Source organism: Pocillopora verrucosa, chromosome 5 (genome assembly GCF_036669915.1).
Source record: "Pocillopora verrucosa isolate sample1 chromosome 5, ASM3666991v2, whole genome shotgun sequence".
Taxonomy (NCBI): Eukaryota; Metazoa; Cnidaria; class Anthozoa; order Scleractinia; family Pocilloporidae; genus Pocillopora; species Pocillopora verrucosa.
The window spans coordinates 21,630,376-21,643,053 of NC_089316.1; the positions used below are offsets into that span (position 1 = coordinate 21,630,376).

General features: G+C 37.9%; 2 protein-coding genes across 2 annotated transcripts in view; one reads left to right on the forward strand and one right to left on the reverse strand.

The window, feature by feature from the left end:
- Nucleotides 1-1,768: 1,768 nt before the first annotated feature.
- On the forward strand, nt 1,769-8,621 carry LOC131781711 (protein lin-12-like). The gene is made up of 6 exons (XM_059098426.2): nt 1,769-1,856; nt 3,447-3,709; nt 4,046-4,157; nt 5,112-5,246; nt 5,766-5,980; nt 8,520-8,621. The coding sequence occupies exons 1-6, from the start codon at nt 1,787-1,789 to the stop codon at nt 8,619-8,621; spliced, it is 897 nt and encodes a 298-aa protein (XP_058954409.2). The 5' UTR covers nt 1,769-1,786.
- Nucleotides 8,622-10,940: 2,319 nt separating this feature from the next.
- The window catches only part of LOC131781719 (uncharacterized), a 7,937-nt gene continuing 6,199 nt past the window's right edge, over nt 10,941-12,678 (reverse strand). The window contains exons 4-5 of the mRNA XM_059098434.2: nt 12,054-12,508; nt 10,941-11,688 (exon numbers count right to left, since the gene is read on the reverse strand). Coding sequence (XP_058954417.1) covers nt 12,074-12,508 — 435 coding nt within the window. The 3' untranslated portion in view covers nt 10,941-11,688; nt 12,054-12,073. The remainder of the gene's footprint in view (nt 11,689-12,053; nt 12,509-12,678) is intronic.

Genomic DNA, 12,678 nt, shown 5'->3' on the forward strand with positions numbered 1-12,678 from the left:
AATTATGATTGATCAGAACTGGATTTATCCTAAGTCGTTTTGAAAATTTTAGAATGTCCAAGTTTTGCAGCAAAAGACAGTTTTAGGCAAATTTCTAGTAAACTGATTTCCGTTCAATTACACGCTTGCGTAGCTTATACGACAATTGATGGAGAACTTTATCATGGTTTTGTTTATTTAGTCGATTTTACCAAATTTTTAACATGAGACAAATTTTTTTGGCACTACATTTGAAGATTTGTCTGCTTTGGTCAAAATTTGTCACGTCGGGACAAACCATCTGCACTTGTAAAATGTTGGCGATGACAAAACATTTGTCTAAATAAACAACTTTGTCACCAGTGTGGAAAGGCCCTGACACAGACTCAAAAGAGCAGACAAAGCAAACAGATGATTATTATTCCTCCAAACACAGCAGAGGTGATGGCACAACCCATAAAAGCAGCAGCCTGAAGAAATCAAAACACAAAAGAAATCAAGTAACAATCCTCTAATCGATACTTTTTTCAAATTCTCATCATTTGTCTGCTTGATATTGTACTGATAATGAAAGGAGAAATTGCATTTTAATCACTAATGGAAGTTAGGGGGTTAAGTCCCAGAAGTGATATAACTGGTAACTTCTCCCCATAGTATCCCTAAGGAAACATTATCTAGCAGAGGTAATGATAATACTCAAACTTATCAGGCAGAAGTTGTTATCTTGATTAAACACCAAATTCTCCTAATTAATTTAAAAGGAAATGTGTAGCAGCTAGAGGGGAGAACTATAAATGAGAGCTTGAACCTTAAAGGGTTAAAAACCATGGAGAATTACAACATTTTAATAATTAGATCTAGTAAAAATTCTAACTCTCAATATCATTTTCAAATTCATTAAAGACCCAGTTTTTACCAGTATGCATTGCGCACGACATTCGCTATTGGTGGCCATTAACTTGATGGTGAGTATTTCATGAGCTTTGGTAAAACAATACATGCTTTGCTCTTGTAGAAACCTTTACAAAATCAGAGCCGCCCAATGCATAACGGATAATATTGGATCACAAAGAAGAAATGGTTGTTATAGTCAAAGTAACAGAGTAATAAGGATAGACATACCATAAAGTGTTAATATTAAAATATAATATCACTTTCAAATTCATTAAAGACCCAGTTTTTACCAGTATTTATTGCGCACTACATTCGCCGTTTAATAAAGGTGACCGCTTAATGGAAGAGAAAATTACAGTAATTAAGGGAAAAAATTTCGGGACTTTGATAACCGCCGCCTAATACGGTTATATGCTAGTATTCAGCTGTACACTTACACTCAGTCAATAACGCATTTACATTGAATGTAGTGACAAACTAAAGCTTCAATGATGGTTTCTATTCCTGCAGGCCAATTATGCAATTAAACAAGGAAACGCTAAAACCCGTCCGTGATTTTACTGAGTTTTTATTCAGTCTGTTTGTCAAACAGTGGAACTACTTTGATTTCAAACGAACTTGTTTTGTTTTTACCATTGTTTTCTGTAAAGAGCCAAAACAAGAGACTCCTTACTGAACATTTCTATGCACAAATGACGTTGGAGGAGCTTCATAAAAATTCGCTTCAGGATTAATAATTAATCACAATAAGAGATAAAATTTCTCTGTTTTGCTCCTTGCGAGAGATAGGCATCTTATGGGTGATACAGTTTCCGCACTCTTTTGACAGTCTCTATAAAAAGTGAATTACCGTCAAAAGAAGGCTGAGAACTTCCTCTCTGACAAAACTCTGAAGGTGACGCGCTGCCGCCGCATGTTTTCTCTCCTATATCGGTTTTTTTTGTTCGGAGGCTGGTTTTACAGCTTAACAGCTGCAAACCATGGTGAGTTAACTTTAACATTCTTTTTCGCGTGTTATAAGAGAGTTTTTATAGATTCTCTAAGGCATGGCTGCTTTTCTATGTCTGGTAGATGCGTTGGCCCCATGCGTTCGACTTCTGGTCGAAATGTCCGGGTACCTGTAATAGCACGACCTTTGCACTGTGTTCTTGAGAAAGATACTTTGCCCTCACAATGTATTTCGCCATATATTCGTCAACAAAGGTGCTGACAACTGTTATGATAATCTGACTAGATGTTAAAGGTCTTGTATCGGCTCTCAAATTAATTCTTATGGACAATGTATTTCAAAGTCAATGATCACTTGCTCCTGAAAGATGATATGCGATATGGTAAGATACCAGAACCCAATTTGAAAAAGTTGCTGAACCTATATACATTCACATACAGTTGATTAACATCTAAGGCAATTCGAGGCGGTCACGCAGTTTTTTTGAAATATAAGAATTTATTTAGATCAATTCCACCATTAAACTATCAATAAAAAAGTCTTGAGAGCTAAAATTCAGTGGAAAAAATAATTTTTCGTGGTTATTGTCAACAATCCAAATGTTTGTCCTCTATACAATCGAGCTTACAGAAAAACGCTGATGAATAATTGATCAGAATAGATATGACCCTCATCAGACCTTAGTAACTTGACACAAAAAAGTAAACAAATCGAATTATATTTGAAACGAAAGTTTTTTAGTTGTTCCGGCAAGAATTTTCCATTGGTTTCTTAAAAATGAATCATAATGTTAGCTTAGGCAATTGGTATTCAAAGTCTGAAAAGTACTGCATATCGTTGCATATCATTTTCTCAAGTGTTGGACTTCAACTCGGTCTTCATGCACTACAAAATAAGACTGTTCTTTTAAATGATCGTCTAGAAAACGAAGAAAGCCAGTCTCAAGAAATGCTTCAAAGGTGTTGCCAGAAAATTCAGACTATAACACGAGAAAAAACCCGTGGATTGTTTTGATTAGTCCAAAGAAAACACGGCTACACTTGAATTTTATTAATGTGCAAAACCACTAAATATTTTACTTTTTCGTCTACGTTCTCTTTAAATTTTAACGTCATCATCTTTAAGAGAGAATGACACTCGCATTTTCATCATCATTTTCCTCTTGTAAAGAGGTATACAGAATTAGAGTTGAAACTTCATTAGAAACGGCAATTAGATAGAAAGGAGCAACTTTTCCATATGTCAAAACAAATTTATTTCATTGCGAAAAAAATTAGATTAAAGAGACAAACAGTTCGATCAGTCGCGCGAGTATAAAAGAATAGTGTTAAAAAATAAATTATAGCGCGGGAGCCCTTAGAGTGAAGCGCTCGTGAAAACTTTGACTTTTTAAAATATTTTGATAAATTCTGTCAAAGGTTAGAGCTTTTCATAGATCGCAACATGAGGTAACCATGGACGTTTTTGAAGATTCTTTATCTGTGTCATTCTGCTTACAAAAAAAAACAATTGCGAAACAAAACAAAACGAAAATAGACTGCATGGGTTAAAAAGTTATCGATCAGTTGTAATTTACTTCGCCACTGAGCGTACGTGATCCGATCCACTCCTTTCTAACTTACAGATGGCTGTCGACGTCTCAAGTTTCTGGAGCCAATAGATGGATATGCATTGATAGGCCACGTCTTTAAAAACATTTCATTATCAGTCGGAATACATATGTATAGTCACTGCAGAAATTGGTGTACTATTGAAGACAGATGTACATCGATTAACATGGTACCAAGGGAAAAAGATGAAATGATATGCCAGCTGAGTGACTCGGACCAACTACAACACCCAAATGATCTGAAACCGACGGCAGGCTTAATGTATAGAGGCACGGAGGTAAAAATTATTTGCTCTTCTTCAGCCTTGATTACCCTTCAAGCGATTTTCTTAAACCCTCTGCGAGTCCTCACCGAACCAGATTGGGAGAATTCATAACAAAACTTTTCAAATTGGAGCCTGAGAGCATTGCAATCGAAAAAAAATTAAAAATAAAGATCGCTTTGGGTACCCCGTAGGATTCATCGGCATAGATCGCTATCGATAACTGCAGGCGTGTAATGAATCACCTGATCATCATGCGCCGTTAGTTCAAATTTGCTCAGCAATTATAGATATTCTGAAATAATCAGCGTGAAAGCTTTAAGAACCTCTAGCTACATTCTTTTCCACCAGAATAAGTGCTACCTCAACAAGTGCTACAACAACGCAACTTGCCTGGTTGGATTTACGGACAAGGGATATAAGTGTATATGTCCACCTGGATACACAGGAGAACATTGCGAAGGTAACGCTAGACTGCGCGTGCGCTGTCATAATCGTGTTTACCTATACATGTATGCACCTCTATTGTTTCCGTTTTGGTCTCGTCTCGTATGTTTCTAAACGCCGTCTGATGACCTGTGAGTCATCTTACACACGTTGTAACCAAGTTGACGAGTTAAACTACGGTTGCAAGGAAAGGTTTAATGGCTACTGAAAAAACCTGTACAGTGAAATCTATTCATCTAAATTTTTCCATGCATCAAATTTAGCAGATTCATTATCCTATATAATTTTCTTGGTACTTGTCTAAACGTGACGAGTGTATTAGTGTACGAGTGTACCAAGAGCGTCAACGATTTTCACAGACTTCTCATGTGTATATTATTGCCGAGGGTGCACTGGCTGCAGATGTTAAAAGAGGAGGAAAGACCGCAGGAAAACGCGAAATTACATTGAATTTCTATTTACAAGCATCACAGGTAGCTCAAGCGAACCTTGCGCAATTTTGGGGTTAAAAGGTCACTAACAGGAATATCTAATTTATACGCTGGATGTGAATAGGAGCCTCGTTTTCTGTTGGTATTTAATCATTCTTCGATTCACTGAGTCGATATTCCTTAAGTACTGAACGATTGTGGGATAAGTTTAGATTGAATTTAAGTCGTTCGCGTCTGGCCTAAACAAAATTAACTAAAATAAGATAAATGATAATGTTAATGAACGCGCCATAACCGCCTTATCTCTTCAGGTTAATTTCAACATTATTTTGTCAACTATGTTCGTACAAGGAATTGTGAATTATAAAAATAGGGAAGGAAGGTTACCTGAACCAATCCCGGGCACCAACCGTGGTCAATCCAAGACCAATAAATTCCACATAAGTCGTCTAATCTCTTTCAAATTGAACGAGTGCAAGAAATATCCGTAGAGGTGCTTTTCTGGTGACAGTAGTAATACCTTAAATGCTGTATTACAGATGTCGACGAATGCCAAAATGATATCCATGAGTGCATCAAGGATGTGGCAACATGTGTAAATCAACTTGGATCCTACTATTGCATTTGTAACCATGGATACACGGGGGACGGAAAAACCAATTGCATACCTGAAGGTGAGTTATTTTTATCTCGTACGAGAAAGATATGAGGAAGATAATTATCGGAAAGGTTTACTCATAGAATCAATATTTCTTCCAATGGCTACATCTCCCCTTTTCGCCTCTTGTTTTTATTTAGTTCTTTCACATGCTAAAGTAAAAAGTAACCAAATTTGAGCTAACTAAATTAAAGTACTAGAGCATGTGCAGTTTTGGATTGAGAGTCGTAAAGCCGAAACCAAATAAATCAAAATCACTGACGACAGCCAACCACGAGAAAAGAAAGTACATATAAGAGCCAATGAGAACTCAAAGTAAAAACAACCAAATTGGTTGAAGAGCGGACGTCTTAACGGTCGGTTTTAGTTTTTTTTCTGATTGGTTGAGAGAGTGTTGCGAGTTGTCTAAACCAATCACGGAGCAAGGTAAAGCAAAACAACGTAATCCGGGTTTCTCTGGACACTCCATTGAAAGATAGTCTAAAAGATAAAGGTAGCATTTGTAGAAATCAATTTGCCATTAATGATTACTTAGAATGTCGAAGATACACAAAATTGACGGACAAGACCAGGAAAACCACGTACGTCACCAAAAACAAAAAATGCGACAAACACCTTGGTCCTGGCTGGTTTCGTTTCCAAGGAGATGCGGGAACCAAGATGCCGACTAAATGTCAACCCTTGTCGAGATGTGATGCGTATAAAACAGGTTGGCTGCGCGGCACTCATCCATCAGTGGCTGAAGGCGCAGTAAACAGAACAGTTTGCTTCCGACATCATAGTTGTTGTACTTACTCAGTTATTATTCGAGTAAGGAACTGTGGGTCGTACTATGTTTACCATCTGATTAATACCCCATCCTGTACTTTACGCTACTGTGGAACGGGTTGAAAAAGATCAGAGCTGAGGTATGATTACCATATATCCTTCAAAATTTGATTTCCCCTCACTTCTCAGGCCTTCGGCAGTTCCAGAGAACATTTTCAAAAATCGCAAAAAAACGGAGGGGGTGGGGGTGGAAAGACCTCTTTGACCTCTCTCTTTCCCAACCTATGCAGGGAGATGAGGAAGCTTCATTCACTTTCTGCTTCTGATTCGATGTTTCACAACCATCCGTTTTCTTTATTGATATTTTATATCTTTTTTGCTTTTCGAAGTCCTCCTTGATTTATATTCAGTGTTTAACCGGTATTTGACTGATATAACTGAGTGGTCACTTGCCACTATTGATTGCTCTTTGCCCTATTTATTGGCATTCTTCTAGGAGACAGCCTTGAGTCTACGTCATAATCTAAGATATAATTTTCTCAGTGGTTGCCGTGAAACTACATTGAAAACCACTTCATCCTGGCCAAATAAAAGAAGTCAATCATGACTGTTAACGTTTCACAATGGTCTTTAGCTTACGCGTGATAAGGAAACAAAACTATCCTTGCAGAAAAACCTAATAAATGCGCTCAGTGTGTTAAAGAACTATCTTTTCTTTGAAGATACTGCATTTTACTGTTTTTATCAGCGAATTATGCCCAGCAGAACCGAATATATATAAATTAGTATCTCTTTTGTTTTACAAAATGAATTTTGAAACTATCGAGAAATCCCAGAGAGAATCTGTGAAAGGCTGGAGTTGGAGAGGTCTTACTTTGTTAGGAAGAATACTAGTAATCAAGTCATTCAAAAATTTTGTATCGAGCATCTCTTATTTCAACCAAGAAAGACTTCATTAAAAAAATCAATAATCTACTATATTCATTCGTTTGGAAGGGCAAGGACAAAGTTAAGCGAAAAGGACTGATAAACTCCCTCGAAAAAGGGGGGTTAAAAATGCCCGACATCGAGTCCATGATTAAAACTCAAAGAGTACTCTGTATTAAGAAATTTCTAGAAACCAGCTCAGCTGGGTGGAAATTTTTTTTGGAGTCTTACCTCAAAAAGGTAGGAGGTAAATTTTTGTTCCAATGTAACTTTGATTTTACAAAGTTACCAATAGCTCTTCCAGACTTCTACAAAGAATGCATTTCAACTTGGTCTTCTTTGAACGAGGACAACCCTTCCTCGCTTTCAGATATAGTAAATCAGGTCTTATGGAACAACAGGTTTATATGCATTGATTCCAGATCAGTTTATAGTAAAAAGCTTTTTGACGCAGGATTAATAAAAATTGGCAACCTCTATGATGAAAATGGCGAGCTTAAATTGGATTAGGAGCCATGGCCTTCATCTCTCTCACCGGTCGATCGCTTCCTAATTTTCCGTCTCCTCAATGCTTTCCCACAAGAGTGGCGTAGAGAATTGAAACTAAATAGGACTTCTATCTACGGAAAAACACAATACCAAAATCTAAGTAATTTCTCCCTGTGGGTTGATGGTGAACAGAAGACTTTACAGAAGCTTTATTCAAAATCATTGTACCAGATTTTCGTCTCTAAGATATCTAGTATACCAACTGCAATGAAGAAATACGACAAAGCATTTAATACAGACACTTTTCATCTTGATTGGGAGAATATTTATTCACTGCCTTTTAAAACAACTTTGCATACCAAACTAAGGGAGTTTGAATATAAAATACTAAATAGAATCTTATACACAAATGTTATGTTGTTTAAATTTAAGAAAGTAGACTCCCCATTGTGTTATTTTTGCGAAAAGGAGTTAGAGACTTTAGAACATTTGTTATTTTATTGTCCAAGAGTGCATGCTTTCTGGGATGAAGTCACTGTCATGTTAAGCTCACAGGGCATTACTTTGAAGTCTCCTGATAATAAAGATATTGTTTTTGGTTTTTTTGAGGCGCCTAATCATGAAAATGACGGAATCCTTCTTAGTTATATTGTACTAGAAGGTAAATATTTTATTTATCGCACCAAGCTAAATAAGACTTCTCTATCCTTTAAATCCTTTTTCGAAAGAATTAAGAGTACGTTTCAAATAGAACGTTTTATAGCCAGAAAGAGTAATAAACTTGAGATCCATTACAACAAATGGAAACCCCTCCTTCAACTGATAGAACAATAGCTGAACTAATTTTTTATTTATATCAATACGCGATGCCTCTTTCTTTTCTTTTCTTTTATTCTCGTGGTCCAGTGTAGTGGTATTTTCTTTGTGTAATAGAGTAGTGTAATGTAAATTTATGCATGTAGAAATTTGTGATGTATCTTGCGTACTTGTAAACAAATAAAATACAAAAAAAATCTCACAATCATGTCACAATGGCCTTTCGCAGACATGCAATCAAAAACAAAATGAGTATGAGTTTGAAAATGAGGATAACGTTCAGGATTAGGATGTGAATAAAGGTGAGGATAATGATGGAGGAGGGGATGAAGACAAGGTTGAGAAGGAGCATAAGGATGGAGATAAGGATGGGGATGATTTTCGGGAATGACGATGAGGTGAGAATGTGGATGGGGGTGAGGATAAAATGAGGATAAAGATGAGGATGAGGACAAGTATGGAGGAGGATGACAATGAGGGTAAGGATGGTGATGAGGATGACCATAAGTATAAAGATAAGATGGGGATGAGCCTGGTAATGAGGATAAGAATGAGGATAAGTTGGGAATGAAGATAAGATGAGAGTGAGGATTGGGATGATGATAAGGATGAGGACGAGGATATGAGTTAGGAGAGATGAGAGTAAAGAATGAGGACGAACGAGAATGAGGATAAAGGTGCGGAAAAGGACAAGGATGGAGGAGGATGAAGATGAGGGTAAGGATGAGGATAAGATAAGAATGTACCTGTGGATGTAGACTAACGTGGGGATGAGAGTAAGAATGAAGATGAAGACGAGGATGAGGGCAAGGATGGAGGAGGATAAGAAAAAGGGCAGGGATGAGGATGAGGATGACGATAAGTATGGGGACGAGCCTGGGAATGAGGATAAAAATGAGGATAAGAAGGGGATGAAGATGAGATGACAGTGAGGATTGGAATGATGATAAGAACGAGGACGAGGATATGAGTAAGGACGAGATGAGAATGTAGATGTGGATGAGGTTGGAGATAGGAATAAGGGTAAAGATAAGGATGAGGGTAAGGATGAATATGACGAGGATGAGGTGAGGTGAGCATGGTAATGAGGATAAAAATGAGAATGAAGGCAAGGGTGAGCGTAGGCATGTAGGAGGATGTGGATGATGATAAGTATGAGGATGAGATGGAGATGCGGACAAGAAAGAGATGAGGTTGAGGATTGGTAAGGGGATGAGAATGAGGACGAGATAAGAATATGGATGTGGACGAGGATAGGAATAAGGATGAAGATCAGGATGAAGGCAAGGATGGATGAAGATGAGAGTAAGGGTAACGATTCGAACGAGATGAGGATAGTGACAAGCATCAGGATGAGATGACGATGAGGATGAGCAATGGGATGAAGATAGGGATGAGGAGGGGGACGAGGATAACAATGAGAGCGAAGGTGAGGATGAGGACAAGGTTGGAACAGAATGAGATGAGGGTAAGAATGATGATGAGATGAGGATGAGGACTAAAAAGACGATGGGGATGAGGTTAGAGATGAGCATACGAAAGGATGAGCTTAGGAATACGGAATGTAAGATGGAAAAATTCCAGGACAACAAAACTGATTTAATCGGAGTGATAAAGTTTGCATGACTGAGGCAGGGCTCGAAATTGCGACCGATGCAGTCGCCAATGCGACTAAAACTTTTTAACTTGGCGACTAAAATTTTGCGTTTAGTCGCCATTTTGGCGAATATGTTCCTCTGATTAAACATTAAAGGTGAGAAACGGTTTCCCTAGTCTCGTTTCTGCTTTTCTGCAAAAGGATATGCAAATTTAGTCTGTTTACCTTTACGTTAAAACTTGAAATCGCCTTAAGATCGCAACTTCCGAGACGACAATATAGCAGCTTCTACATGGTGATCGCGGACGCAATGTTTTGTTGAAAGGTCGCTGAATTTAAAAGCGTTCTGTAGCAGATTCTGTCACAAGGAGTCGGCTTTCAAAGCAGGTGCTTTCTTTCACCATGTGCTAGATCAAGTGCAACGAATCTACACCGAAAGGCATGAATCATTTATCACAAGAGGATACACTGAGCGATTTTCGTAATTTGCTGCAGTCTACAAATAACCAGGAAGCAAGATCGTTGTTAGTATGCAAACAAGGAACGTTTCAAAGCCTTTCAAAAACGTTTGTTCGGAGCGTGAATCTCATGCAGTAGCTACCGGAGGATGAAATTTTTGCAAAGTGTTTAGTCCCAGAAGCCGAACAACTATGCCAATCAAATGGGGCTCTGATCTGAGTTTCTGTTCTTGTACTATCTGGCGCCTTCATTTTTGTATTTGGCGACCATTTTTTTCTTTGATAGTCGCCAATAGGCGGCTTGGTTTTTTTTTAATTCGAGCCCTTAAAGGGCATAACATATACCCCCAGTATACATATGCCCTTAAACAATTTTCTTCTTCAGGCTGAGGCAAAACCTGGTTGAATGAAATTTTACGTGATTTGCGCGAAAGATACTGTGCTAAGTTTTAAATTGCTATTGTAAAAAAAAAAAAAAAAAAAAAAAAAAAAGCTGAAAAGTTTTACCCAATACCAACAATTAAACAATGTGTTTTGTCTTATTAATGCTGCTAACGTTGCATGCTGGATTCTTCATTTTTATCGGTAAAAATTATTATCAGTTCGTTGACAAAATTACACCAAAAGTAATGAGCAAATAGATAAGATGCTTTTGAGATGCCTTTATTTCATGGAAATGTTTTGCATTCCAGATTTTATTACGACCAGTTTTACAGTCTAGTAAAATTCACCAATTAGCTGGGGATAAATAACACAGTGCAGTGAACAGCTGTTTTAAAAAAGTTTGTCAGAAAAAGGACGCGACAATCTCGAAGAGTAATCTAAGTATCTGGCAATATATTAATTTTTAGAAGTCAGATAAATAAATTAATTAATTAACCAAACCTGCAATGCCTCGTCCTTACTGCGATGTTTTCTCAGATTTCCCTGAAATCCTGAGTTTAACCCTTTAACTCCCAGGATCTTATTGTTATTTCTCCCCTCTAGCTGTTAAACATTTCCTTGTAACTTAGTAATAAGAATTTTTTGTTCGATCAAGATAACAACTTCTACCTGATAAGTTTGAAAATTCTCATCATCTGTTTGCTGAATAATGAAAAACATTAGAAGGAGAAGTTTCATGTTGACCACTTTTGAGAGTTAAAGGGTTACGGAACCGTGGCCTGAAAAGCACCCACAATGCCTTTAGGGCTTGTTATGTGCATTTGTATGCTATTTTCCTGAGCACCTTTATCAAAACAGCCGCATTTCAATCTATCTTATCTACTTTCCAGTTTTTCACTCTACGTCTAATAACTCAAAGATGACCATTCAAAATACATGTGTCACTTTTGCCACGTGTGGTGCATTTAAACAATAGTGAGCATCATCATCCGTGCTTGTCCGTTGATCTCCACAAAGAGCTACAAAAAAAAGAATTTCTTGTTTGAGAGCAAGTCTCTATCTCACCATTATGACCACTTTTATAAACATTGCCACCCCACAGCCCTGTAAAGAGTGCGCTGGTGTGATGTTTCACTAATTCTCTCTAAGCACTGCACGCACACAAGAACATGAATAAACTTTGTGGAGAAGACTATCTAGCAAGATGTCTCAAAAATGGCTTTTCACACTTTGAGAGACAAATAAGTTAGTCATAGTATTAAAAGTACTAACAGGAGTGATTCTACACCAGACACCCAACAACAAAAAAGGAAAATAGACAACTCAGCAAAGACAATTCACGGAGTAGTTAACAAGTTATGTCAAAGGATTTAATTGGACTCACCTATTGGAACCTGCAATTAGTTAAGGAAGTGGTACCTTCTCTTCTGGCACTGGTCCATCAGTGGTGACCCTGACAAACTCAGGAGGTCCTTGGGGATTTCCTGTTGGTGGAACCTGGACCATTGGAGCTGGACCTCCCTGAGCTCCAGATGTTGGTACCTGGACCATTTGGGGCTGCATGCTCACAGCCCCAGCTCCAGATGTTGGCACCTGGATCATTTGAGGCTGCATGCTCACAGCCCCAGATATAGGAGCTTGGTACATTTGTGGCTGAGTGACTACTTGCATTACACCACCTCCTGGCATTTGAACTGTTTGAGGATGGCCTCCTACACCCCCTGAAGAGGATACTGGAACCATTACGACACCACCTGCTGTTTGCACAGGAATTCCCATGGGAGCACCCCCAGCACCATACACCATGCCTTGGTTGCTCACATAAACCATTGAGGGTGCCTACAAGTGTAAGTTTACATATCATCAGATGTAGTAGACACTTGATAATGCAAAAACCTTGACAGCTGAAAAGCGTTAACAATGAACAATGAAACTTTACAGCTTTATGAATACACAAATTGTCCATGATAACCACAGTTACACACTTTCCTTACAGAAAAGAATTATCA